At 64.3% G+C, this 24,214-nt stretch overlaps 1 protein-coding gene across 4 annotated transcripts in view; it reads left to right on the top strand.

Moving 5' to 3' along the window:
- The window catches only part of PFKP (phosphofructokinase, platelet), a 43,635-nt gene that overhangs the window by 17,961 nt on the left and 1,460 nt on the right, over window positions 1–24,214 (top strand). Inside the window, exons 3-21 of one of the 4 annotated variants that reach the window (XM_077897339.1) lie at window positions 557–634; window positions 3,559–3,748; window positions 4,637–4,802; window positions 5,760–5,804; window positions 5,969–6,077; window positions 8,719–8,814; window positions 9,659–9,751; window positions 10,120–10,245; window positions 10,581–10,645; window positions 11,094–11,163; window positions 11,283–11,429; window positions 12,756–12,826; window positions 13,568–13,655; window positions 14,153–14,305; window positions 17,493–17,645; window positions 19,349–19,513; window positions 19,817–19,878; window positions 20,138–20,249; window positions 21,095–21,194. In XM_077897339.1, the coding sequence (XP_077753465.1) occupies window positions 557–634; window positions 3,559–3,748; window positions 4,637–4,802; window positions 5,760–5,804; window positions 5,969–6,077; window positions 8,719–8,814; window positions 9,659–9,751; window positions 10,120–10,245; window positions 10,581–10,645; window positions 11,094–11,163; window positions 11,283–11,429; window positions 12,756–12,826; window positions 13,568–13,655; window positions 14,153–14,305; window positions 17,493–17,645; window positions 19,349–19,513; window positions 19,817–19,878; window positions 20,138–20,249; window positions 21,095–21,194 (2,089 nt within the window). The remainder of the gene's footprint in view (window positions 1–556; window positions 635–3,558; window positions 3,749–4,636; window positions 4,803–5,759; window positions 5,805–5,968; window positions 6,078–8,718; window positions 8,815–9,658; window positions 9,752–10,119; window positions 10,246–10,580; window positions 10,646–11,093; window positions 11,164–11,282; window positions 11,430–12,755; window positions 12,827–13,567; window positions 13,656–14,152; window positions 14,306–17,492; window positions 17,646–19,348; window positions 19,514–19,816; window positions 19,879–20,137; window positions 20,250–21,094; window positions 21,195–24,214) is intronic. The other 3 variants (XM_077897342.1, XM_077897340.1, XM_077897343.1) reach the window with 3 other exon arrangements.

Genomic DNA, 24,214 nt, shown 5'->3' with positions numbered 1-24,214 from the left:
CCCGGGGAGAGCCGCTGTGCTTGGGGTCTGAAGGGCACGGCCCTCGGGCTTCCGGGGAAAGTGCAGGCTGACGCCGCCCCCGGGGAGCCCGCAGCCCCGACCTGGAAGGTAGGGAGGACCGCTGGCTGCGGTGCTTTCTCAGACGCGCCATGGGGGTGGCGTGGATCGCCCGGGGAAACGGAGGCCCCGGCAGGCATGCGCTCTTGTGTGCAGTGTGATTGACAGCACTGTTTGCATGGGAGTTTGTTAAACTACAGACGCTTTTTGGGTAAGTTTCCCCCCGTTTGAGGCGCTCAGGTGCTGTGGGGTGACAGGCATGCTGTCTTGTTCCCCCCGGTACCTGGGACGGGTCTGGCAAGAAGGTCCCACGTGTCGCACCCATTAGGTGGCTTTCGTGCACCTTCGATGCGTCGGGCCAGCACTGGTCTCGCACTGCTTCTAACCCCGGGGCCCTCGGGGCTCGGAGTCCTCGTCGTCCGCACCCACGGGGTTCGCGGGTCCACCTGACGGCTCAGCAGTCACCCCATCTCACGAGGATTCCCGCTCTCGCCCGCAGGGTTACCAGGGCATGGTCGACGGCGGCAGCAACATCGTGGAGGCCGACTGGGAAAGCGTCTCGAGCATCCTGCAAGTGGTACGTGCCGAGTCCAATGCTCCGGGTCCCTAAAGCCCACCCCCTCCCAGCTGCGAACCTTTCGTGCAGAGGCGGCGGCGGCACGTGACACGCGTGAGCCTGCTGCCTGCGCTCCTCTCCCCTCCTCGCCCGGTGAGGAAACAGCCTTGCTTTGTCCTTCGGTTCAAGTCCTCAAGGAGCTTTGCTGCAGGATCACAGGGAGTCAGAGAATGAGCCGCGCGGACACACGGGGTGACGTGGAGGTTCAGGAGGTGCGGGTGGGGCCAGCGGGTCCCGGGTCCCTAGCGGGTGGCCCCGGGGCTGTGAGGGGCGGTGAGCTCCTGTCTGGCTTTGCCCTTAGCCCTCTGGCCATGCCCCGTCCTGGCGCCTCCACCTGCCAGGGGCACCGGGGCCCGGTTGGGGGAGTCGGGCCCCCCAGGCTCCCAGGGCAGGACCGGGTGGGCAAGCAGTGGCTGACTGTACACCCTGTGATGAGGGGGACGGGGACCCGCGGGGGGTGGGAGGGGGCTGAGCCGGGACAAGGTTCCTGCTCAGCACGAAGCCCCGGGGCGGCCCCGAGGCCCCGGAGGACAGTCACAAGCCGCCCGTCCCCGGGATCCGTCCCTGGGCAGCCAGCCGCGCGGGGATTTGAGCTGAAGCTACGGCTCTCGTGCGGGTTTCCCAGGTTGGCTTTTCCATCCTGCGGACGGAGCAGTGTTCCTGCCGCCAAGGGTCCTTAGCGGCCGCCAGCCTTCACTGGGGTCCTCCTAGTGGTTTCGGGGTTTGCCTTTGTTTTAAGAGCGGATGAGCCCCGAGGCGGCTTGGGTGTGTTGGTGCCTCGTTCTTGGCCAATGCCCCCGCCCCCTGGATTCTCCATCACTTGGTGTCAGTGCAGGCAGGCCTGGGAACGGTCCTCCAGGGTGGCCTCCCAGGGCCTCCCAGGGCCTTAGAGGAACACAGCCTCCCTGTTCCAGCCTGAGCCGTCGGGGCTAATTGCTCTGATGTGCACAAGAATGAGGCAAGTACCAGCTGCAGGCAGAGCAATTGCTTACTTTGAATTTAAAAGAAATCTGCCTCGTTGTTTCCTGCCTGCAAATTCCCCAAACACTAGCTCGGGGAAGCCTCCAGGCCTGGTGGGAGGCGGATTACGAGGCGGATTACGTGGGAAGAACGGACTTGACAATAAGCTCTTCACTGGCGGTTGGACCTGTTGAGACGTACCCGTTAATATTTTAAGAGAAGGGAGCCACGAGCTGGCACTGCCGTGCCGTGGACGCCTGCGCAACAGCGTGGATCCCGTTCCCGTGGTGTCCGGGCGGAAGTGGAGCACGTTCCCCCGTAAGAGGCGGGGGGACCCGCGCGGCCGGGACGGCGTGCGCACCTCTGGGGCAACCCACAGGCCGACGTGGGTCGGCCACTGAGAGATGGACACACGCCACCCCCTACCCTGGGGGACCTAAGCTCAGCTGACAAGCAGGACACGCTGATGGCTGGCGGGAGCTGGGCGGGGGGGGGGGGGGGGGGGGGGGTGCAGACAGGGACCCGCTGCTGGACGCCGGGCCCTGACTTCAGGCAGAAGGCGAACAGCTTCTGGAACGTACAGCGCAGCGGCTGTGGTTAAGGACCCTGCATTGTACCCTTGAAAGTTGCTGAGAATAAATCTTCGCTGTCGACGCACACAGACAGGAGCCAGAGGTGACGGACGAGCTCGTGAGCTGGAGCATGGTGATCACCCTACGGGGCGAGTGTAAAATCGTCACGCCTCGCACCTTCGGGAACGTCCACGCTGCTGCACGATAACTATGACCTTGAACGTTGCTAAAAACATAGGCCTTAGACGTTCCCATGACAGAAAGGCCGACGATGCGGCTGTTGAGAACCCCTGTCACGGCATGGGCACCCGGCACCCCGCGCCCCCGGACCCGCAGCACGTTCTGGATCGGCTGGCGCCCGTCACCCCGCGGGAGGTGATGGCGGGCGTACCCTGTAAGCTGGTGGGGCCTGCACTTGGACCCCTGTGCCCTGTCCTGGGAGGCGGACCGGCCGGTGAGGCCTCTGTGGGGAGCACTACTTGCCAGCATCAGGGCGGCGTCTTCCGAGGTCCTGACCTAAACCCCATGCGGGGGGCGCCTTGTCCTGGGCGCTGTCCCCACCCGGCGACACAGGACGGGCCGCGCGACCTCTGCGCCTTCCTCAGCCGCGGCTTCCCGCCGAGCCCCCAGCATGTGACCCCCTCGGTGTGGACCAGCTGCCCGGGCAGCTTCCAGTGGGGCGAAATCCCGTGACCCTCCGATGGCTCCCGGTCAGGTCTGATCCAGGGAACCGGGTGACCCGGACCTACCATCCCCACGGCCCTCCCGCCGCTCCCTGTGCTTATGACCCAGGGGTGTCCTTGGAGGAGGACACACCACAGAGGTTTGTGAGCACATCGCGGGGGACGTGAAGGGTCCTGCTCTTTTCTCCCAATGCCCGGGAATCTTTCGTGATCAAAAGACCAAGTGTGAGGAGTCGTGGCCTCTCGCTCTTGGCAGTTTGCGTGATCCGACTTGAGTTTTCCTGAGACTTGGCCTTGGAGAGGTGGGCGGGGCGCCTGGGCAAACAGGAATCCTCTGGCTCCCAGGTCCCTGCTTTGCCTGCGCGCACGGCGAGCTCTGGCGGACGGGGCCGTGCCACCTGGGCCTGAGGGAGGCCGGGCGGTGGGGTCTGGCCACCCCCACCCCAGGGCCCCCGGGAGGCTGGGGCGCCTCCGGACTCTCCTCCTCGGCGTTTACCTGACGTCCTGGGCCCGGTGCCGAGCCCCTGTCCGCTGTACCCACACCTGAATACATGGGCCCCAGGGGAGCCCAGATTTCGTGGGTCCCGCAGGTGACGGCGCGTGTGCCAGCTCCGCTGCTTCCTGTCCCGCGGGAGGAAGGATGATAAACACCACGTCCTTTGTCTTCCAGGGAGGGACCATTATCGGCAGTGCCCGTTGCAAAGCCTTCCGGACGCGGGAGGGTCGCCTGAAAGCCGCGTGTAACTTGGTTCAGCGGGGCATCACCAACCTGTGCGTGATCGGCGGGGACGGGAGCCTCACGGGAGCCAACATCTTCCGGAAGGAGTGGAGCGGGCTGCTGGAGGAGCTGGCCCAACACGGTACAGCCCGGGCCTGCGCGTCGCCCCCGTGGGCTCTCCGTTGCCCCCAGAGAGCTCCGAGCTCTTGCATCCGCCCAGCCGACTACGCAGATGCACGTGCTGGGGACGGCGCGATTGCCCAGTCCCCCCTCTCCGGGCCCTGCACTCTGTGCCTCGGGAACAGCGGGTCCTGTGCACCTGTTCCCCACCGGGCACCGCCCATCTGACCCGGTTCCGGGTGGTGCTCACGGAGCCCTGAGATAGGCTTCCCGGGGGTCCCCATGTGGGGACATGGGGGGGCGAGGGGAGGGCGCACAGGCTCCCGAGTGTCCACTTGTTGCCAGGACATGAGCGGAGATGCAGTTGCGCTCCGTTGTTGGGTTCCCTGTCACCCGCCGGGCCATGAGGGCCATCCCTCGCCAGGGAACCCTCCGGTGTTCAGGTGTGAACGAGGCAGAGGCAGTCGGTCGCCCCGAGCCCCGGGTCTGGGGAGTGCAGGTGGCTGTCGGCCGTCGTCGTGGCTCGGGTGGCCCTGGTCCCACCCCACCCCTGGCGCCCTGCCGACTGCCCCTCCCGATTGCACACCTACAACTGCACAGTCCTTGCCGCGAGCTGGCGGGTACATCCCTGCCACCAGCAGCCCCAGCGTGGCCGGGAACGTGCGCCCCCAGGACCCCCCTCTGATGGGGCCGCATCCTCTCCAGAGGGACATGTGCCCGGGCCACTGCCCAACACCAGCACGGACAGGCCTTCCTTCCTGTTAGTGTCAGGACCCCACGTGCCCGTCGCCCCACGTGTGCAGAACGAGGTGGTTCAAAACAGCAGGCCGGCGGCTGCTGCCCGGTGCTCAGCAGCCCGCTGCAGGGGCATCGGGCGGCTCCCGGTCACACGGGCCCGTTTCCCACGCAGGTGAGATCGACAAGGAGCAGGTGCAGAAGCACGCGTACCTCAACGTCGTGGGCATGGTGGGCTCCATCGACAACGACTTCTGCGGGACGGACATGACCATCGGCACCGACTCTGCCTTGCACAGGATCATCGAGGTCGTTGACGCCATCATGACCACCGCCCAGAGGTAACGCACGAGCAGTGCCCCGGGAGGGGCATGGGGCTGACATGTGCTGCGGTGTGGACGTCCGTGTCGGCCCTGGGAGGTTCCCCAGACGGACATTCTGTGCTGCGGTGTAGACATCCGTGGGTGTCCCCGGTGGGTGATCGGATACGGCGTTGCTCCTGAAGGTCCGAAACCAGAGCTAGAGAACTGTTTCCTGTTGATTTTTATTTTCGACTTAAAAAGTTACACCTACCCCCGATTTTAGAAAAAACGACCCCAACGGGACCCCAGCAAGGTCCCCACGGGAACAGCAGGCCAGCCATGGCTCCGGGCCTGGCTCGATGGGCGCTCGAGGACACTGCGGGTGCGGGGAAAGTGCTGCCTCCCGTCCGTGATCCAGTGGCTGTCGGTGCCTGGGGGCCACGGAGGCGGCCGGCTCGCTGTCCTGCGTGTGCTGAGCGATGCGGCGGGTGCCCGGGGGTATGAGCATGTGTGGGTGACACGCTGGGCGGGTGTAACCCTGAGGCCCCTTTGCCCATACAACCTTGAGATGCTAGCACAGTGGCATCTGCTTTTGCAGAGAATGGGCCCTCTGGATGCTCAGCTGTGTGCTGCCATCACGGGGCAGGTGCTTGTGGCCCTCACGGGGCAGGTGCCTGTGGCTCACAGGGGCAGGTGCCATCATGGGGCAGGTGCTTGTGGCCCATATGGGGCAGGTGCCATCACGGGACAGATGCCATCATGGGGCAGGTGCCATCACGGGGCAGGTGCTTGTGGCCCATATGGGGCAGGTGCCATCACGGGACAGATGCCATCATGGGGCAGGTGCCATCACGGGGCAGGTGCTTGTGGCCCACAGGTGCCTGCCACCGACACGAGGCAGGCTTTCTGCACAGCTGGCAAGGAAAGCACGTGCCTCTTTGCCTGTCACGTGGGCCGCGTGGTGGTAAGTGGACGTTTCCTTTGTCTCTCTTGCAGCCACCAGAGGACCTTTGTTCTCGAGGTTATGGGGAGACACTGCGGGTATGTACGCGTCGCCACCTCAGCGCGGCCCCTCGAGAGCCCTGCGCCCCACAGGGCCGATGCTGCCCGGTGGAGCCCGCGGTCACCGATGCGCATCCGCCCCGGTGGCCTCCGCGCTGTGGCTCCTGGTGGCAGCCTGACACGGCCAATGCTGCTCCGGACAGGTACCTCGCCCTGGTGAGCGCCTTGGCCTGTGGCGCCGACTGGGTGTTCCTTCCGGAATCGCCGCCAGAAGAGGGTTGGCAGGAGAATATGTGCATCAAGCTCTCAGAGGTAACGTGCGTGTCCCTCGACGGCCGGGGCTGCTGGTCCCACCGCCTGACCACGACGTGTGGCGGCGGCCTGGGGGATTCCCCGTTGGCTTGGGGTCACACAGGTGGAGACTCCGCGGTTCTGGAGCGAGTCCTAGCGGTGTCGTGGGGTGTGTGTGACCTGGCTACCCATGTGTCCCCAGCGGCGGGCGTGTGTCAGGTGGGGTGGGGTTCCCGTGGCTCTGACCAGGCCTCTCCATGTGTGGCCCGCGGCGGCCTGTGTGCCCCGCTCTGTGTCCCCGGGGGACGGCTTCCCGGGGGACGGCTCCCTGGGGGGTGTGCGGGGTTCGCTCCCGGCGCAGAAGCCCCGGCGGGTGCTGCATTTCCCTCCCGTGTCATCACCGTCAGCGGGCGGCCCAGGCGAGTCACAGACGTATTCAGCAAGCACACGCGCTCTGCGTGCCGGGAGAGCCTGCCACCACCTTCCAGGTGACAGGGTCCAAGAGAGGCGTTTGGGGGACGTACCGAAAAGCTTTGTTGACCTTCAGTGAGGTGGGGAACTGCTGGAAGGCCGGCGCTTCCCGGGAGGCCCCGTGCACTTGGGGCCGAGGCTTGGCGGCTGCGGACGGGTCAGGGCACGCGCGCCCAGGCCCCGGGATTGCTGACCACGCGCTCAAGCCGCTGGTCCTGTCCTGGTTCTGGCTGTGGATGAGGGCAGTGCTCCCCGGCGGCCGCCATGGGGCCGTGGCTGCCTGACGGGGTGGCACTGGTCTTGGACAGTACCTCTGTGTGGCCTGAGGATATGTGCTGAGTCTGTAATCACAGGGACGCTCCCGTGGTCCCATTCCCCAGGGGCTGTGCCTGTGCTTGCCAGCTGTCCTCCCGCCCCCGTGATGCCCCCGGACCTGGTCCAGGGCCCCCGGGGTCAGGCCAAGTCCTGCAGGCAGCACCCGGAGACGAGGAAACAGGCCCGCTGCACAGATGTGCACGGGGGTGAAGGTGGGGGGGAGGAGGGAGGGGGTGCGTGATGGTGGAGCTGGGGGGAGGGGGTGCACAGGGGTGGAGGTCGGGGGGTCAGGGGTCGGGGGTGCATGATGGTGGAGCTGGGGGGACGGGAGGGTGTGGGTCAGGGAAGAGCACGCTCGGTGGTGGAGATGGTTGGGGGAAGGGTGCACACAGGGTGGAGGTCAGGGCCGGTGGCAGGGCTGACACCCTATTTGGGTTTAGGAGCTGAGCTTTAGGTGCCCATTGTTGCCATGACCGCATGGTCTCGTCTGCAGACTCCGTGGGTTTCAGATCCGTGCGTTCCCGTATGCGGGGACGGCGGGAGCGTGTTGCGCCCCTGCCCTGAGCATGGGCCGAGCCGAGGCGGAGGGCTCGGGCTCCTCGTGCGGAAGCAGCTGAGATCACCGCGTCTGTAATGAATTCCCATTGCTCACTGCGAGTCTTCCCGAACGTTTTGTCAGGCCCGGGCCCTCGCCCCACGTCCCGGGCATTTCCACATGAGGGTAGGCGCCCCGCGCCTAGGGCTGGTCTCGGCTTCTCCCCCCAGGGGGGCTTTGGGCTCAGCACCCCGCGTCCAAGTCCTGACTCCCCACGGGCTGTGGGTCCCGCTGCCACCCGAGCGCTTCCACAAGCACGGGGGGTTGGGGTGGTCCAGGTGCTGGGCACCTGTGGGGCCAGGGGCCTATCTTCCCGCACGGTGGAGAGGACGCTGTTCCTCTGGCAGCCTCCGGAGAGTGTGGTATGTGGACGCCGTGGCTCTGGGGCCCATCCCACGTTCACGGACACGTCACAGCCACTCTGGAAGCCACAGCTTTACACCTTTTAGAAAATACTTGTGACCAGCAAGTTCTTCGAAGTTGAGCACGTTTATGTCTATTCAAAGACAAGCCAGTGAGCACGTGATGCCCGAGGAGGCACCGGGTGGGCCTGCGCGGAACCACCCCCTGGGTGATGCGCCCCGGGCGCCACAGGCAGGGGTAGCTTCAGGCACTGGCCACTCCGGGGCCCACGGCCTCCACGGGAGGGGCCGTGACGTGGGATGTGATGGAGAGCAGACGGGCCGAGGAGGATTTCTGGGTGCTGCTGGGTGATGGCCGCCGGGGCCTGTGGGGAGGCAGGTGCGGGTGTGGGTGCAGGTGTGGGTGCAGGTGCGGGTGCAGGTGTGGGCACAGGTGCGAGCGCAGGTGCAGGCGCAGGTGCAGGTGTGGGTGCAGGTGCGGGCACAGGTGTGCCCCTCCGCCCTCCCTCCCCACCCTCCTACCTCCTGCTTCCTGCGCGGCCCAGGCCCTGTGCTCTGGCTGCGGGGGCTGGGAAGTCCGGCCTTCCTGGATAGGTCTGCAGGGGGGTGGCGGGCCGCGCTGGCTGCTGGAGGAGCTTGGAGGCCTGGCCTGCGGTATAGATGCCCTGCGGGGACCCGGGGCTGAGCTCACTGCCTCCTGGGGCCGGATGGCAAAGGAGCGCGGCCGCGCCTGGAGCCATGTGTCCCTCCCCTCCACCTACCCCCGCCTCCACCTACCCGCCCAGGTAGTCGGAAACCCGCTTGTGAAATCTGGTGAAGGTTTCCCCTGGACAGAGGCCAGCTCGCCCGGGGCAAAGGGCCCTGGGCCTGTCGTGGAGACGGTTCAGGGGTTGAGGCGGCTCATTTTCTACTTCCCTAGAACCGTGCCCGGAAAAAGAGACTGAATATCATCATCGTGGCCGAGGGCGCCATAGACACCCAGAATAAGCCTATCACCTCCGAGCAGATCAAGGAGGTGAGTGTGTCCGTCAGTTGCGGTTCTCCTCGGCGGCCAGCTGGGGACGCAGCACGGGGTCCGCCCTTGGCACGGGTGTGGTCATCACTAAAGCGCTTTCTGTCCTTCCTGGGGTTTGGAGATGCTTCTGTAATGACTCAGGACTCTAACGGCTTGAGTCTTAGGGTCGCGAATATTCCCAGAGGCCCTAGGGAGACGGACGGGGCAGGGGGCGGGGTCCCAGGGGCGGGCTGTCCACTTGGGCAGGCGACGGCACACGTTCCCGACAGACAGACACACAGACAGGCGGGCTGCGGCGGAAGCTGTCCCTCACGGCCGAGGACGCCGTGTGCGTAGGTTTGCAGCCTGGTGTCTGGGTGTGACCAGTGCCGAGCCCGGGGAAGGGGTCAGGGCAAAGGTTCTCCTTCCCTCCGGGGCAAAGCTGAGACGGACGGGGTCATGAAGGGCAGAGCGAGGGGCCCCCGGCTTCCGCAACCCCGGCCTGCTGTCCTCCTCCTGCGAGGACGGTGGCCCAGCCGCTGGTGGCGCCCCGCCCGAGGTACGCCGCGGTCGACTGGCGCGATGGTCAGGGAGACGTGTCCGTTTCTTTATTTTTGATCACCTTACTTATGTTCGTTTGCAAGGCAGGACAGGCCAGGGTTTTATTTTTTGGTAATAAAGACATTCTTTAAAAAAAAAAAAAAAAAAAAAAAAAAGCTCAACGTTAAACCTTCTAGGAAGTGAAGATTGGAAAATAGTATTTGTTTCCACGTCAGTGGGAAGCAGGAGGGGGAGGGGAAGGATGACTGCCCCTCGCCCCCTCGTGCGAGCCGAGCCCCCGCGTTAACACTCTTTGTCTCTGCAGCTCGTGGTCACACAGCTGGGATATGACACGCGGGTGACCATACTTGGGCACGTGCAGAGAGGAGGGACTCCCTCGGCCTTCGACCGGATTTTGGTGAGGATGCAAATGGTCAGGTGCCCTCCCTGGGGGCGAGAGGGGACAGTCTGTGCCTGTGCTGGGGTGGCCCATCCAGGACGTGCAGATGCAGGGAGACCCCAGGGCTGAGGGTGGCCGGGACCCCGGGAACAGAGCCCCCGTGTGGTTTGTGCACGCAGGCCCTGGGGTCAGCAGAGCCCCAAGGCCAGGAGGACGGGAGGCAGGGAGGCAGCTGGAGTCCGGCTGAGTAACGGGGGACAGGCCTCCGCCCATGGATGTACCTGCTGAGGGTGTGGTCATGCGTCTGTGGAGCGGGGGCCGGGTGTGGGGGTGCTGCTGCCTTGGCCTTTGACCCGGTCTGTGACCTTCGTGATTGTCCTTTCCAGGCCAGTCGCATGGGGGTGGAGGCCGTGGTTGCCCTCCTCCAGGCCACCCCGGAGACGCCGGCCTGCGTGGTGTCGCTGAGCGGGAACCAGGCGGTGCGCCTGCCCCTGGTGGAGTGTGTGCAGATGGTGAGCTGCAGCGTCCACGCGCTCGCCGTCCTGTCCGTAGTCTGTGGCTGGTTGGTGCCACGTGGGCTTCCACAAGCTTCCCCAGGACCCGGGGGCTCCCAAGGTGGGGCGGGAGGTGGATCCGGGATCTCCCGCCCGGTGTTGCTGGCCGCGGCCTCACAGCCCTCTTAGCGGCCTGAGCCAGGCGGGCCTGGCTTGTCCCTGGCAGCCGCCGGGCGGTGGCAGGTGTCCGGCTGGCGGCCTTGGAGGGTCGGCGTGCGGGAGGCGGCCAGCACGGCGGCCTGTCCACAGGCGTCTGAGCCTTGACACAGTCTCTCTTGCATGTTTGTTTGAAGACCCAGGACGTGCAGAAGGCCATGGACGAGAGGAGATTCAAGGATGCCGTGCGGCTCCGCGGCAGGTGACCTTCTGCAGGGCCCTGCGTCCCTGGGGCCTTTGCTGCTGCCTTTGCTGCTGCGTCCCTGGGGCCTTTGCTGCTGCTGAGATGTGCTCCGGGGCTGCGCCCCTTCCGGCCGTGGGGACGCGATGGGTAGCCGGGGGCACGCGCTGGTTTGCTGTCTCTGTTCTGGCCGGTGGGGTGGAGGAGAGGTTAGCGCGGTGACGATGGAAAGTCGCCCAAGGATGGCATTTTGAGAGACACTCGGGTGTACGAGAGACCAAGTTTCTCGGCCGCGTACACGGCACGCTCCTTATGTAACGGAATACCGGGGCCTTGGCGTGGGGTGACGCCAGGGCCTGCTGCTTGCCCCGAGCGCCCCAGGCAGGTGCCTGGACCATCTGCATCTGGCTCAGGTGACCTCCCAGGGGAGCCCTTCTAACCTCGGGCCCGTGGCGCCCTGTCCTTCCAGGAGTTTCGAGACCAACCTCAACACCTACAAGCGGCTTGCCATCAAGTTCCCAGATGATCAGATTGTGAAGGTAGGGGACACCCCCCCACCGTGTTCTCCGCGGACCCTCGCCCCCAGCCTCCCGGGCCGTGCGCTCAGCATGCGCCCGGGGCGTGGGGTAGGGACGCACCGTGCCCTCTCATCTTGCAGAGCAACTGTAACGTGGCCGTCATAAACGTGGGGGCGCCCGCCGCCGGGATGAACGCCGCCGTGCGCTCGGCCGTGCGGGTGGGCATCGCCGATGGCCACAAGATGCTCGCCATCTACGACGGCTTTGAGGGCTTCGCCAAAGGCCAGGTGAGGCCCCGGGGGACGTTGCGGGAAACAGGAGCTGCCTTCCCAGCCTCACACCAGGGCTCCATCGGGTGGTGAACACAGCCGCTGCCCTCGGGGATGACTTGTCTGGGGCCGCGTCCTGGGCCCTGCCCTGAGGCTCAGCGTGGAGCGCGCCACGCGGTTTTCTCCAGGAGCCATAGGCAGCGGGGCTCGTGGGCTCCGGCCTTAGTGGGGGAGGGGACCTGGGACGCTGCAGGCCAAGCGCATGAGGCCGGCAAGCACTCGGACAGAAGCTTTGGTGGAAAAAGCGAACAAACGCATGTTGAGCGCTTAACTGCATACACTTCCTGCTCCTACGGGATGCGCACACGTTAACTCGTTGAAATCTCGTGGTAAACCTGCAGTATTAGTCCCCTTCTCCTTACGTGGAAACTGAGGCACAGAGACACTGGTGAACGAGACCTGGGTCACAGGCCACAGCGTGCCCCACGGGATGACATCGGTTGTCTTACCTCCCGGCAGTGCACAGAGTCCTTACTCCCGGGAAGCCGGGTCAGGGAGAAAGCAAAGTGCCCTCTGCGGGCAGGGGTGCAGCCTCAGGAGGTGGAGCTCAGGGTGTGGGCTGCGAGCAGGGCCAGCGCCCACGGGGCACAGAGCAGGGTCCGCCCTGGGACTCTCAGACGCAGGTCCCTGGGAAGGGGGTCTTAGGCTGGGGACGGAGACGCCAAGCCTGTGGCTGCGAGGGCGTGCCGGCAGGCCCCGGACAGCGCCAGGGCACTGGGGTTGGGACGGTGGGCTCAGGGGGCCCAGCAGCGGGGAGTTGGGGGGCACAGGGGAGAGGTGGAAGGGGCGGGGGCTTGTAGGTGACTGGGAGGACTTGGCTTTTGCTCGGGGAACACAGAGGGTTTAGGGCAGGATGGGGACAGGTGGAGGGGTCGCGGGATGGCCTGGGGGAGGCGTCCGGGGAGCAGCGGGGCCGTAGGGAGCATGGGCCGAAGACGGAGCTGGGGGGGGAATCGGCAGAGGGCACCCCCAGGGCGCCGGTCGGAGGATGAGACCTTCGCCCTGAGGGGCGAGGCGGGAGGGGCCCCAGGAGCGCGGGTGCACATCTGGCTGGCCGCCGCTGGGTCCCTCACGTCTCCTCCAGCCTTATTGAAGGGGCGGTCTCTTACATCGACCAAGACGCACCTGATTCCCAGGGGTAGAGCGTGGCCACACCTGGGTCTGCTGTGCGTGGCGGGACGTGGGGGGTGGGCTTCACCCCGGGGCCGCCGAGCTGCTCAGCCTTGCAATGGGGGTGGGTCCCTCGTTGGTCGCTTCCCGTGGGACCATGTGTGTGCTCCTCAGGTGAAGGAAATCGGCTGGGGGGATGTCGGAGGCTGGACCGGCCAAGGAGGCTCCATCCTCGGGACCAAACGGTAAATCCCTGGGTCCATCGTGCCCCGTGCTCAGGAAGGGGGACCCCCGTCCTAGACCAGCAGCTGCCCCTGTTCGCTCTGGGAAGGCATCCCGAAGGGCGCTGGCGTGGGCTCCCGGGCCACCACCCCCCCAGAGCCCTGGGTCGTGCTTGGGGGGTCCCCGATGTGCGCCCTGGGGCAGAGACGAGGCCCGCGACATGGGGGCTGTCCTCCCGGGGTCCTTGACCGCCGGGGCTGTGCAGGCCCCGTGGCGGGTGCAGCAGGGCCCCGCAGAGCCCGGCCGGGGTGCTGTGTGGGCCGCAGGCTCCCTTGGGAGCAAGAGTGTGCACCGCAGGCCCCAGACCCCCCACTACCTGCGCCCCCACGCACGGCTGCTGGTCCCTATGCGTGGGCCCTGCCAATGGTTCTAGGTGATAGAGCAGGAGAGGCGTGAGTGGGAGCGCGTGGGGCTTCAGGTGGGCGTGGCTCGCACCGGATTCCAAATAGGAAGTTTCCATTCAAAGCGCTACTACGAATGTTCACACGCTGTTGTGGTGCAGTTTGTGTTCTTTCCCGATGAGGCAGTAGGATTCTTTTAGGTCCGGCTGCCGTGCGTTTCTTCCCATCTATTGATGGAGCGATTGATTTTTGAATACAGCGGAGCCTTGCTTCCCTGGCGCTGCTCCTGGGGACCGCGGGCTGGGGCGGTGGGGGGGCCTCGGCGGGGCTGGCTGGCCTCACGTCCCCCCCAACTGCCTCTAGCACGCTGCCCGGGAAGTTTCTGGAGGACATCGCCCAGCAGATGCGCACCCACAGCATCAATGCGCTGCTCATCATCGGCGGGTTCGAGGTACGTCCCCGTGGCTGCCTCCGCGGGCCCCTTAGGACCGGAGGGCTGGGGTGAGCTGTGCGCAGGCTTCTGGGTGGGGTGGGGGCACCCCTGGGTCCCGGGACGCTGCGGCGGGGTGCTCCCCTGGTGGCAGCCGCTGACCCGGGAGCCAGAGCGGGATCCCCGTCCAGTGCGTCCCTGCCCGGCATGTTCTGTGGCGTTTCCAGGGGCAGGAACGGGCATCCCCCTGCAGCTTAGGCCTGGAGCTGGGACAGGACGGGGCGTCCCGTGCCCGTTGGACCCCACTCCTTAACATGTCTATTTAACCAAGATCGGTCCCATAGTAACTTTCCCATTTGCTTTGAAGAAAACGTTAAGGACCTCCAATAACACGACTCTTGCGGACAGGAGCCGTGGTGTCGCTTCCCTGTGACCCTAACGCCTTACTGTGTTTTTAACGGCCCCTTTGCACCCCTCCCACCTCCCCCCTGCCCCCACCCCTGCACACTGGCTGACAGGCCTACTTGGGCCTGCTGGAGCTGTCAGCCGCCCGCGACAAGTACGAGGAGTTCTGTGTCCCCATGGTAATGGTCCCAGCCACTGTCTCCAACAACGTGCCTGGCTCCGATTTCAGCATCGGCGCGGACACCGCCCTGAACACCATCACCGACGTAAGTGGGCGTGGCCAGCAAAGCAGGTGCCGCAGACACTAACCCGAGGGCACCTGGCCCGCTTTTATCTGCCAGCGCACTAGAGACCGGAGTGACACCTGGGTCTGTTTCCAGAAAGGTCTTTAAAAAAAAAAAAAAAAAAAAAAAAAAGCCTGATGATTTTAATCCAATGCCCAGAGCCGTGGCTTCTTGCCACCTCTTTTCCTGCCCCGCGGCCAGGATGCCGTGTGCCCGCTGAGGCCCATCGAGTGACAGGGAGCATCTACAGCTCAAGTACTTGTGTATTAGGGTTTTGTGATTCGAATACTCGTTAAAGTCAGTGTAGTGGTTTTATTTATTTATTTTTTTTTGTCAGGGCCAAATTCACTTTATTCCCGTGACGTGATTTGTGATAAATCCTGGGTCTGATGGCCGTGCATGGATGTTTGAGGTCTTGTGACTTTGTTCACCGACCTGAGTCCCTGTGGCATCCATCCTGCGTCTTGCCACAGGGCAGTAGCAGGACAGACCCGGCCCGTGTTACCACGTGTGTAAGCCACGCTGTGGAGATGGCGCGGGAGCTTCAGACACGTTTCTTCTTCTTTATAATCTGGCGTCTGAACTTTTGCTGCAGATTCCCCAGTAGTTTTCTTGTGAATGTTGCTCTCGGATTTTCCTCCTTGACCCTGTGGGCTCAAACCTGTCTCTAGTGCCGGTACATAAAAGAAATGCTTTTTAAATAAAAATCGGATGGTAAGGAATGCCTTGCGCTTGCGTTTTTCTGTTTTGTCCTATTTCGCTATTCTCTGCTCCTTAAACTTTCTGTGGTTTCTTTACTAAAAAGCTCTGCCCCGTGTCTCCGGGGTCTCCGCCGCTGGAGTGGCCCTGTTGGCACCACTAACCCGTTGCTGGGCCACCGCGCGCCCCGTCCTGGTGACTGTTGCTCCTGCTCTGGCCACCGTGAGCCGATTCCGCTCCTGACCGGCTGCACCTGCCGTGGGAGGGTCGATGTCCGTCCCTCACTGTCCATGACCTTCACCAGTGCTTTACTGCCCTTTTCTCTGCCCTTGGCTGGAGTTTGCTTACGCTCAGTAGAAGCAAGTGGAAGTTCGTGTTTCCTCGTTGTCACTTGATTGGAACTCCCGGGGCGGGTGGGGCCTGGGGGGCTGTCTGGGGCCCTGGCCCCGGCTGGTGTTCGTCTCCCTGCCACATCCGACGTGCCCTCTCTGGCACCTGCCAGGCTCCTCCGCTACGAGACATGTTTTCCAGGTTATAAAGATCGGGTACATGGGTGTTGCTCAAAATTTGAAAACCTAAACATGTAGGGAAGCTCTAAGTGATCCTGGTGCTTTGCTCCCTGTGGAGGGATTTGGAAATTTGTCCTGTGATGTCTTGAATTTGGTTTCTCCTCTGAGTTGCTCAAAGCCAGTTACCAAGTTATAGTGGGCAGCTTTGTGTTGGTGCTGGTGCCAGGCCAACCCTCACTGGGCGAGTAGGTGTGCGCCGAAGCCCCAAGCCCAAGGGTGACCTGCCCGGCACCGTGGTCCTGGTCCTGCCTGTGACCTGGGTGGGAGCCTGGGTGCCCGCTGCTGAGTGTGGGGAGACGGTCCTGGTGCTGTAGGGGCCCTGGTGTGGGCACGGCGTGTGCACATCCCTTGGTTTCCCACAGGGTTGTGTTTTTATGAGCTGCGGTGAAGGCGTGTCTTCCTTAGGAGGTTCGGATCTGGGTTGGAACCCGGCAGGGCTGGCCTCAGGGGCCTGAGGTGACGGGTCACTGGGCGGTCCACATCCCTCCCCATCTGCTCCGCAGGATCCAAGAGGCCCTCGGGGACCAGGGGCCAAAGTGAGTTCACCGTGGGTTTGTGCGCCTCCCTCAGGACCTCCTTCCCAGATGGGCCACCCGCGGGCCTGTGGCCTCGTGTCCGGATGTGGCTGTGCTGAGGGCCGAGCGCCTGTGGTGTTTGGGTTCGGCCCCTGGGGTACGTTGGCGATGACGAGCGATGATGCTGGCCCCCGACCTCAGCACGGCCCTGCCGCCCGCAGTGCCAAGGCCCTGGGAGGTGGCCTTGCCGCAGGGACTGTCGCGTTCCTGGGCTCCTCCGTCACTGTCCTCACGGGTGACTTCCTTCTGCCAGTGTGAACGCTCCGCTTCCCGGTGTCCCTCAGAATGGACGGAGCTCTGTGCGTGTCGCGTGTCGTGGAGGCTGCAGGCCCGGCCCCTTGGAGCAGAGGTCCAGAGAGCCGTCCCCCCACGGCTGCGTTGGGGTCCCCAGAAGTGGCACGATGCGCCCCAGTCTGCGCCGAGGCCGAGGTGCCGCGAATGCCAGAGGGTGGCTGCTGCCCTGCTGGCCGGCCCGGGTCAGGAGTGCAGGGAGTCAGAGCCAGGGTCGTTCTCCGCGGGGCCTGTCGCCTCCACGCGCTGTGCACTCAGAGCTCCGAGCCGTGCATCGCTGCCCCCGGGCCTCGGGCCACATTCCTGGTGCCGGCCCCGTCCTGGCAGGCCGTCCCGTCCCCACAGGAGGGCCCGGTGGCTTCCCGAAGATCGAAGGGAAGGAGGAGCAACAGGAACCAGGACGGAGGGCGTTCCTGGGGTTCTAACCTGGGTTCGGAGGTGCCAGCCGCCTCTGGCCTCCTGGGCTCAGCCGCCTGCCTGCCTGGGCTCCACGCGCGGCTGCAGACGGAGGGGCTGGAGCGCGCCCCCTTGCGTGGTGCCGGCCACTCCATGCGCTACCCGCACAGGCCTCCACGCCCGCCCCGGCCGCCGCCCCAGGAGCAGGGTGTTTGGGGAGCACGTGCCCCCGAGGCCGGCTCCGCCTCCAGCTGTGCGTGGCCCCACAGCGGGCCCGTGCTCCGGGCAGGGGTGGGGGGAGTCCCGAGCGGAGGAGCGCGCGTGGCCGTGGGGCGATGGTGGGGGGCGGACACTAACGAGTACTTCCACTAACCTTGGCCTGCGCGTGGCCACAGCCCGCGTCCTTGGCGTCCCGGGCGGCGGGGGTCACGGGGGCCTGGGGAGCGCAGAGGCTCGCGGCTCCCGGGCCCTCTGACGGCCCCAGCCCACCTCCCAGGCGCCAAGGACCGGCCGCCGCCTCCGGCCCCTGCTTTGCTGCCCGCCTGCTCGCGCCGCCTCCCCTGGGCCCCCCCACCCCCGACACCTTCCATCTCCCGGGAGCCCCGGGGCGCCCCGCTGACCGGCCTCCCGCCGCTCCAGGCTTTCGAGAGCTCGCTCCTGCTGGCCAAGGCGCGCGAGCAGCACCGGGAGTTTTGCGTGCCCGTGTGCGTCCTGCCCACCACCATAAGCAACAGCGTCCCGGGCACAGAGCTGAGCCTGGGCTGTGATACTAGCCTCAATGCCGTGATGGAGGTAAGCGGCCCTCGCTGCCCCGTTTGCTCCGGGTCCTTCCCGCCCCGCGAGGATGGCCGGAGCTGGCCCGCCTGAAGCCGCGCAAGGAGCAAGCCCCGGTCGGGGCTGAGCGGGACTCGGGCGGCTGGAAGGCGGAGGGCCCCCAGCACCCTGGGGGGTCTCCTGCGGCCCGAGGTGGCTGCTCATGTGGGGGGGGGCAGCCAGCCCGCCCCGGGTGTCCGGAGGCCTGAGGGGGAAGCTCCTGGGAGGACAGGCGCGGCTGCGGCTCGGATGCGCCCTTGGCTGTGTGGGCGGAGGCAGGCCCCGCTGGCACCCCCCGGTTGCTGGGGTCCTTGTTGTGGGGTGGAGGCTGTCTGGGGCACGGTCCCCCAACACACACAGGAGGAGGGAAGGTGGCCAGGGGTGGGCTGGCTGCAGAGCCTGCAGCGCTTGCCCTGGGGGCTGGAGAGGCCTGGAAGTGTGCAGTCGGGGTCTAGGTGGGGGTTCTGAGCTGGACCACGGGGAGGGGACAGCTCTTTCCTGAGCGCCTGGTGCCCCACCTGTGACGTGGCACCTGCACCTGGAGCCTTCTGCTCATTCTTGTACCAGATCCTCCCCACTGTGGCAGCTCCCATGGGCCCCGCATGTGACCGTGGACTTGCCTGTGTGTGCGTGGCCAACGCGGCCACGGAGCGCCGTGAGGTGCCAGGCGTCACCCCGCTCTGAGGCTCCCTGCATCCGTTGCGCTTCGCCGGGGGCGTCTCAGTGGCCAGATGGGACGCCCCACCCCGCCCCCATGCTCAGCAGACTGCTGACTTGTCGGGAAGGCCTCCGTCACGGGGGCTAAGCACGGGCTCCCGGGCTCAGCACGACTCTGTCCTCACGTCCAGGTCCACGGGCTCTGCGTTAGCCCCGCGCCAAGCTCTACCTAATCTTGTGTGTGTCCTTAAAGCTCGAGTGTGATGATGTGTTAGTGCTGGAACCGACTCCATGCTTGGACCATCGTGCTCAGAGAGCCGTGGCTGCCGCCATGGGGCGTCTGCATTGGGAGGTGGGGGCTGCCACCGTGGATGGGGCCGACTGGGCCAGGCCAGGGACACGAGCAGCCCTGGAGTCCTCCCTGTCCCCCAGAGGTCCCCCTGCCAGCACCACCGGCGGGTTGGGGCTGTGTCTGGTGCCGCGACTTTGGTCGGCGGTGGTCTTCGTAACCGAGGGCCGTGGCTGCACGTGCTGGAGGAGGACCGGGCGGTCTGGGGGCGCCGCCCCCCATGCTGAGAGCAAGGCTGCAGTTGGAGCTGGTGCCCGACGTGGGCTGCCCCGGGAGCACTCGCGGTGCTCTGCAGGGGTGAGGCGGTGGAGGGCGGTGCACGGCCGCGTCTGCTGCCCCCCTTTGGCTTGTGTGGCGGACGTTTCCTCAGAAGACCCCCGGGGGCCTGTGTGCAGGAGCCGCATCCCGTTCCGGGACGTAGCGTTTAGGGTTAGGATGAGGGCGCCCAGAGCGCAGGTCACCGGGAGCTTTCAGAAGCCGACCCAAGGGACGTGCCCGTGAAACCCTGGGGTGCCGCGAGGACGCGAGGGCAGCTGGAGTGAGCTGGGCGCGGGCGCCCCATGGCAGGCAGTGTCAGGGCGCGGGGACGGTGACCACACCAGCCGTGGGCAGGGCCCCCAGCCGCGGTACCTGGCCGCCCCCGCGGGGGCATGACCGTGTCCTTCTCTGTGGCCAGACGTGCGACCGCATCAAACAGTCGGCCAGCGGGACCAAGCGGCGCGTGTTCATCATCGAGACCATGGGGGGCTACTGCGGCTACCTGGCCAACATGGGGGCGCTCGCCGCGGGAGCCGATGCCGCCTACATCTTTGAGGAGCCGTTTGACATCCGAGATCTGCAGGTATGGCCATGCGTCGGGGCCCCTAGGTGAGGGTTCTCGGGGCCCCGATGGGGTTGGCTCTGAGGGGCGGGCGACGGGGGTGACAGTGCACCAAGTTCCACGCGCTTTCAATGACCCCATCACCACGTGGAGGGGCACGTGCTGACGCGGGTTGGATGGGTGTCCGTGTGGGAGGGTCTGCGGTGGCTGGAGAACATCCCTGGAGCGCCGAGGCCTGCCTGCCGGGGTGGCGGGACGCCGAGGACACAGCACGCGGGGTGGCACCTACGAGGCCGAACCACCTGAATGCCTGCTCTTCCCCAGTCCAACGTGGAGCACCTGACGGAGAAAATGAAGACCACCATTCAGAGGGGGCTCGTGCTCAGGTAGGGACAACCCGTCCCCACCCACGGAGCCCCTTCCCGGGCCCAGCTCAGGGCCCCGTTGCACAGCGTGCTGCAGGCTGCGTACACGGGCGTACCCACAGGGTACAATGAGGAGTCCAGGGTCACTTCGTAGTTGTTGCTATGGCTATACCAAGTCGTTTCTCTGAGGCACCGGCATGTCCAAGGAAGGGCGGTGGAGTCGGGCGGGTGTGGGGCCGGCTGGGCGCCCCCCGACGGCCCGCGCCCATGCTCCCTGCAGGAACGAGAGCTGCAGTGAGAACTACACCACAGACTTCATCTACCAGCTGTACTCCGAGGAGGGCAAGGGCGTGTTCGACTGCAGGAAGAACGTGCTGGGCCACATGCAGCAGGTGCGGCCTGTCCCGGGCACTTGGTGGGAGGCCTTGTTAGCCCCGGGGAGCGTCGGCGCGGGAGACACGGTCGTCGTCACTTCGGCATCTACTTTGCTCTGTTACGGTTCCATTTAACAGTCCCGCCCCACTGCGCAACCCAGAAATCCTGTGTGCGGGCGGGTGGGCGGTTTTCAGGCAAAGCATTATTGATGGGTAGAGTTGACACCCGCTGATTGGGGAAACCTGATTGAATTGGGTACATCATTGGATAGCGGGCCTTAGTGACTGTGACGTGTGAGGTTTGCACACCATCAGAGTGCTCTGGGGGTGCTCGGCGGACCACAAAGCCGGCGGTGGGCGAGGGTGACAGGCCCGTCCTGGTGCCAGCACTGCCTCCCGGCCCTGCCATCCTGGGTCGGCTCGTGTGCTCCCAGGGCCCCGGCTCTTGGTGCGTGCCGAGATGGTGGGCGTCTGTATTTCTGTGGGGGCTAGCCCCCAGGTCGGTCAGAACCTGATGGAAACTGGGACTGGCTCCCCCCCCAAAACAAGACAAAGTAACCCTGACGGACGATTGGAAGCTGTGAGCTGACAGGGGTGCGGGCGGGGCGGGGGGGGGGGGGGGGGACGAGCACAGGGATGCGGGCCTCGGGCTGAGCTCCAGCCACAGGCCCCAACAGCAGAAGGGCTGGGGAAGGGCAGGGAAGACGAGCAACAACAAAAAACCAGAACCCCCACACCGCTGTCTAGAGTGGAGTCTCTTAAGCGTGTGACCTGAATTGTGTTAAGTGCCCATACCTCCCAGCACAATCTGCAAAAGGGGCGGGCGGGCGCGGCACTGACCTCCCGTAACTGACCGCCCGCAGGGTGGAGCGCCCTCACCATTCGATAGAAACTTCGGAACCAAAATCTCCGCCAGAGCCATGCAGTGGATCAGCATGAAATTGAAGGAGTCTCCGGGCAAAGGTGCGGGGCCGTGTGGGGCGGTGCGGAGGGTGGAGGGGCTCCTCGTGGGCACGCACCCAGCTCTGGGCTGCACATGGCACGCTGCGGCCCGACTGCACTTGGTGGCGGGGGGCGGGGGGGCTCCTCGTCTGCGTGCAACCAGCCCCGGGCCGCACGCGACACACCGTGGACACAGTGCACTTGGCGGCGGTTTGGGGTTGGGGGTGCTCCTCGTGGGCACGCACCCAGGCCCGGGCCGCACGTGGCACGCCGCCGCCCGACTGCACTTGCTGCGTGACCCTCTGTCCAGGCCGCCCCTAGGAGTGGGTGGCTGGGCCGAGGCCGTGCTGTGCTCCTGCTCCGTGGGGCCCAGGTAGCTGCACGCGGGGCTCCTTTCCGGGAGGATGCTGCCCCTACCCTGGCCTCCCCGCGGCACTTTGGACAGATACAGGGACCCTTCTTTTCAGAGACACCCAGGAACTGGCAGATGTCTGTGCGGTACCCTCCACCCCCCCGCCGGCCACCGCCCCATGGGGCCTCCAAGTTGCCACCCTGTAGCCCTGCCGCCTGGGCGATGCCTCGGCAGGCTCCCACGCCTGAGCGGGTGTGTGTTTAGGCGTATGGAAGCCCGGGCGCGGTCCCTGTGCAGGGCATTGGGGGCCCAGCTGGTGTTGGGGCGTGGGGGCCAGCCACCCTGAGCCCTGCCCTGCATCCCCACGTCCCCGTGCACAGGCCCACTGTGGGGAGTGTAGCCTCTCTCCTCCTGTCCAGGCACCACGTGACCTGTCCCTTTCGGGCTGTCGCTGTGACGTGGCAGTTTCACCGTGGCCTTGAGGGGAACCTTCCAGAGCGAGGAGGGAAAGCCAGCCGCCCTCAGGCTGCCTTCAGGCTCTCGCTGCTCCCGTGAGCTCTGCTGGCATTTTGCCTACCTTTCCGTTGCCTGCGAACACTTACCTTATTGACTTTTTCTTGCTTTTGAACCGTATTTTGATTGCGGAAGCTTGCTCTGCGTTTCATGTTCTGCTCCCCCCTTGGTGCAGACAGGCATCGTGGGGCTGGTCGTGCTGTGCAGGGCATCTCCTAGTGACGTCCTCTCAGTCTTTCTGTAGACAGTGAACGTTTTTCTTTGTGGTTTGAGCTCTTTTTTGCCAAAACACTTGGATGCGTTACTACTTTGATCCACTTGATGTGAAGTCTGAGGTCTGATTTCATGTGGATGATCCCTTACTTGGGAGCCGTTTGTTGAGAAGTCTGATCTCCACAGACCAGGTACCTGTGAACTTGGCGGGACGACCTGGGTTGCGGGGTTCATGGTTGGGCCATCAGTGTTGATTGTTGGTATCCCAGCCTTGTAGATGGCTCCTGATAGCTGGTAAGGCGAGGCCCTTCCCCTGAGGCTGCTTCTGGTTTCAGCTTCTCTTGGCCTTTTGTGCCGACGCAGAAATGGAACCAGATTGTCACGGTCCTCCAAAAACTCTGTTGGATGTTTTGATTGAGGGAATTACATTTAATCAATAAATCATTTGCAGGAGGAACTGACATTTAAAAAATATTGTTTTTTAAAGATTTTATTTATTCATGAGAGACCGAGAGAGAGGCAGAGACACAGGCAGAGGGAGAAGCAGGCTCCCTGCGGGGAGCCCGATGCGGCACTCGATCCCAGGACCCCGGGGTCACACCCTGGGCGGAAGGCAGGCACTTAAACGTTGAGCCACCCAGGCGTCCCTTAAAAATATTTTCTAATTCATGGACTCTCTCTCCATATATTCAGGCCTTTCCTTATCTCTTATGAAAGCATATAGATCTTGCATGTCTTTTGCTAAGTTTATTCCTGACCTGAAGTCTTAAAAAATGTGTTGTAAGTGGTATTTATCTTTTTTTATCGTTGGCCTGTGGAAACATAATTTTTGTACACAGTTTGCAATCCACAATTTCCTACACACTGAATTCCAGCCCTTATTTGTGGACGTTTTGTTTCTCACAGCCATGGACATATGCCCGTCTCGTATACAACCTTTTACTTCTTCCTTGCTACTTGTGGGCCGGTGAGTGTTGCTCCAGAGAAATCCCGAAGAGGTGCAGTGAGAGCAGAGCTCCCGTCCAGGCCTCAGCCCTGGTGGCACGGGGAATGCTTCCAGGGTTGTTATTTAACGGAGGTCTTTCTGTTAGTCAGTCACACCCGTAGGTCTGTGAGAAACTGGGGATCGTGATGCTGGTGTTTGTTACGTAGTCTTTTGATCACAAAAGGATATTTTGGGTTTCCTTCGCTATGTCACGAGACCATTTCATGAGCCAGAATGGCATGACGAAGCAATTAATTCACACAGACTCCTGAGCATCCCCAAGGCCCCAGAATCCCTCAGGACGCATGCATTGCTCACAGATGCAGGAGGCTTATCAAGGTTGAGCCCGGCGCTCCCAGGCACAGCCCAGGCAGCTGCATGTGCAGACGCTGCCTGCAGTTCCCAGGGAAGGCGCGGGGTGGCGCCATTCCCACTGCCCCCAGGACCTTGCTGCTTCTCGCCTTTTTTTCTTTTTTCTTTTTTTTTGTAAAACTGAAAATCCTCTCTGGATTCCTTTCAGTTGGCGGAAACAGGTACCAGTGCAGGTCTTCCGTGAAAGCGGGGGATACCCGTACACCCTTTAGCGTTGACCGAGGTGGGCACTTCCTTTAACTGATGAGCTGCTGTCCAGCCCAACCTTGCTTCCCAGGGTGCACCGCCTCCCGGGGTGGGGGTGGGGGGGTCTGTGTGCGGCTCCTGCACCGTCTCCCGTGATGGCCTCCTGCTCCAGAGACTTCCCTTCTTGTCCTGTCCCTGTCAGAAGAGTCTGTGAGACGGCAGTTGTACTTTGCTTTCTGGACGCCTGACAACTCCCCTGGGACGTGTCGAGCCTCCTGCTTCCCTTGGGAGAGTGGACTTCGGAGTTTCCAATGTTTCCAGAAACAACAAAGCAGCTCTGTAATCAGTTTCAGTCTGCTTTCTAGGAAATGTCCTGGCTCCCGTGGCACGCTTAGCCCCCTTTACTGCAGACGCGTCCTG

The sequence above is a fragment of the Canis aureus genome, chromosome 5 (assembly GCF_053574225.1).
Source record: "Canis aureus isolate CA01 chromosome 5, VMU_Caureus_v.1.0, whole genome shotgun sequence".
Classification (NCBI taxonomy): Eukaryota; Metazoa; Chordata; class Mammalia; order Carnivora; family Canidae; genus Canis; species Canis aureus.
This window is presented reverse-complemented; position numbering and strand designations above follow the sequence as displayed.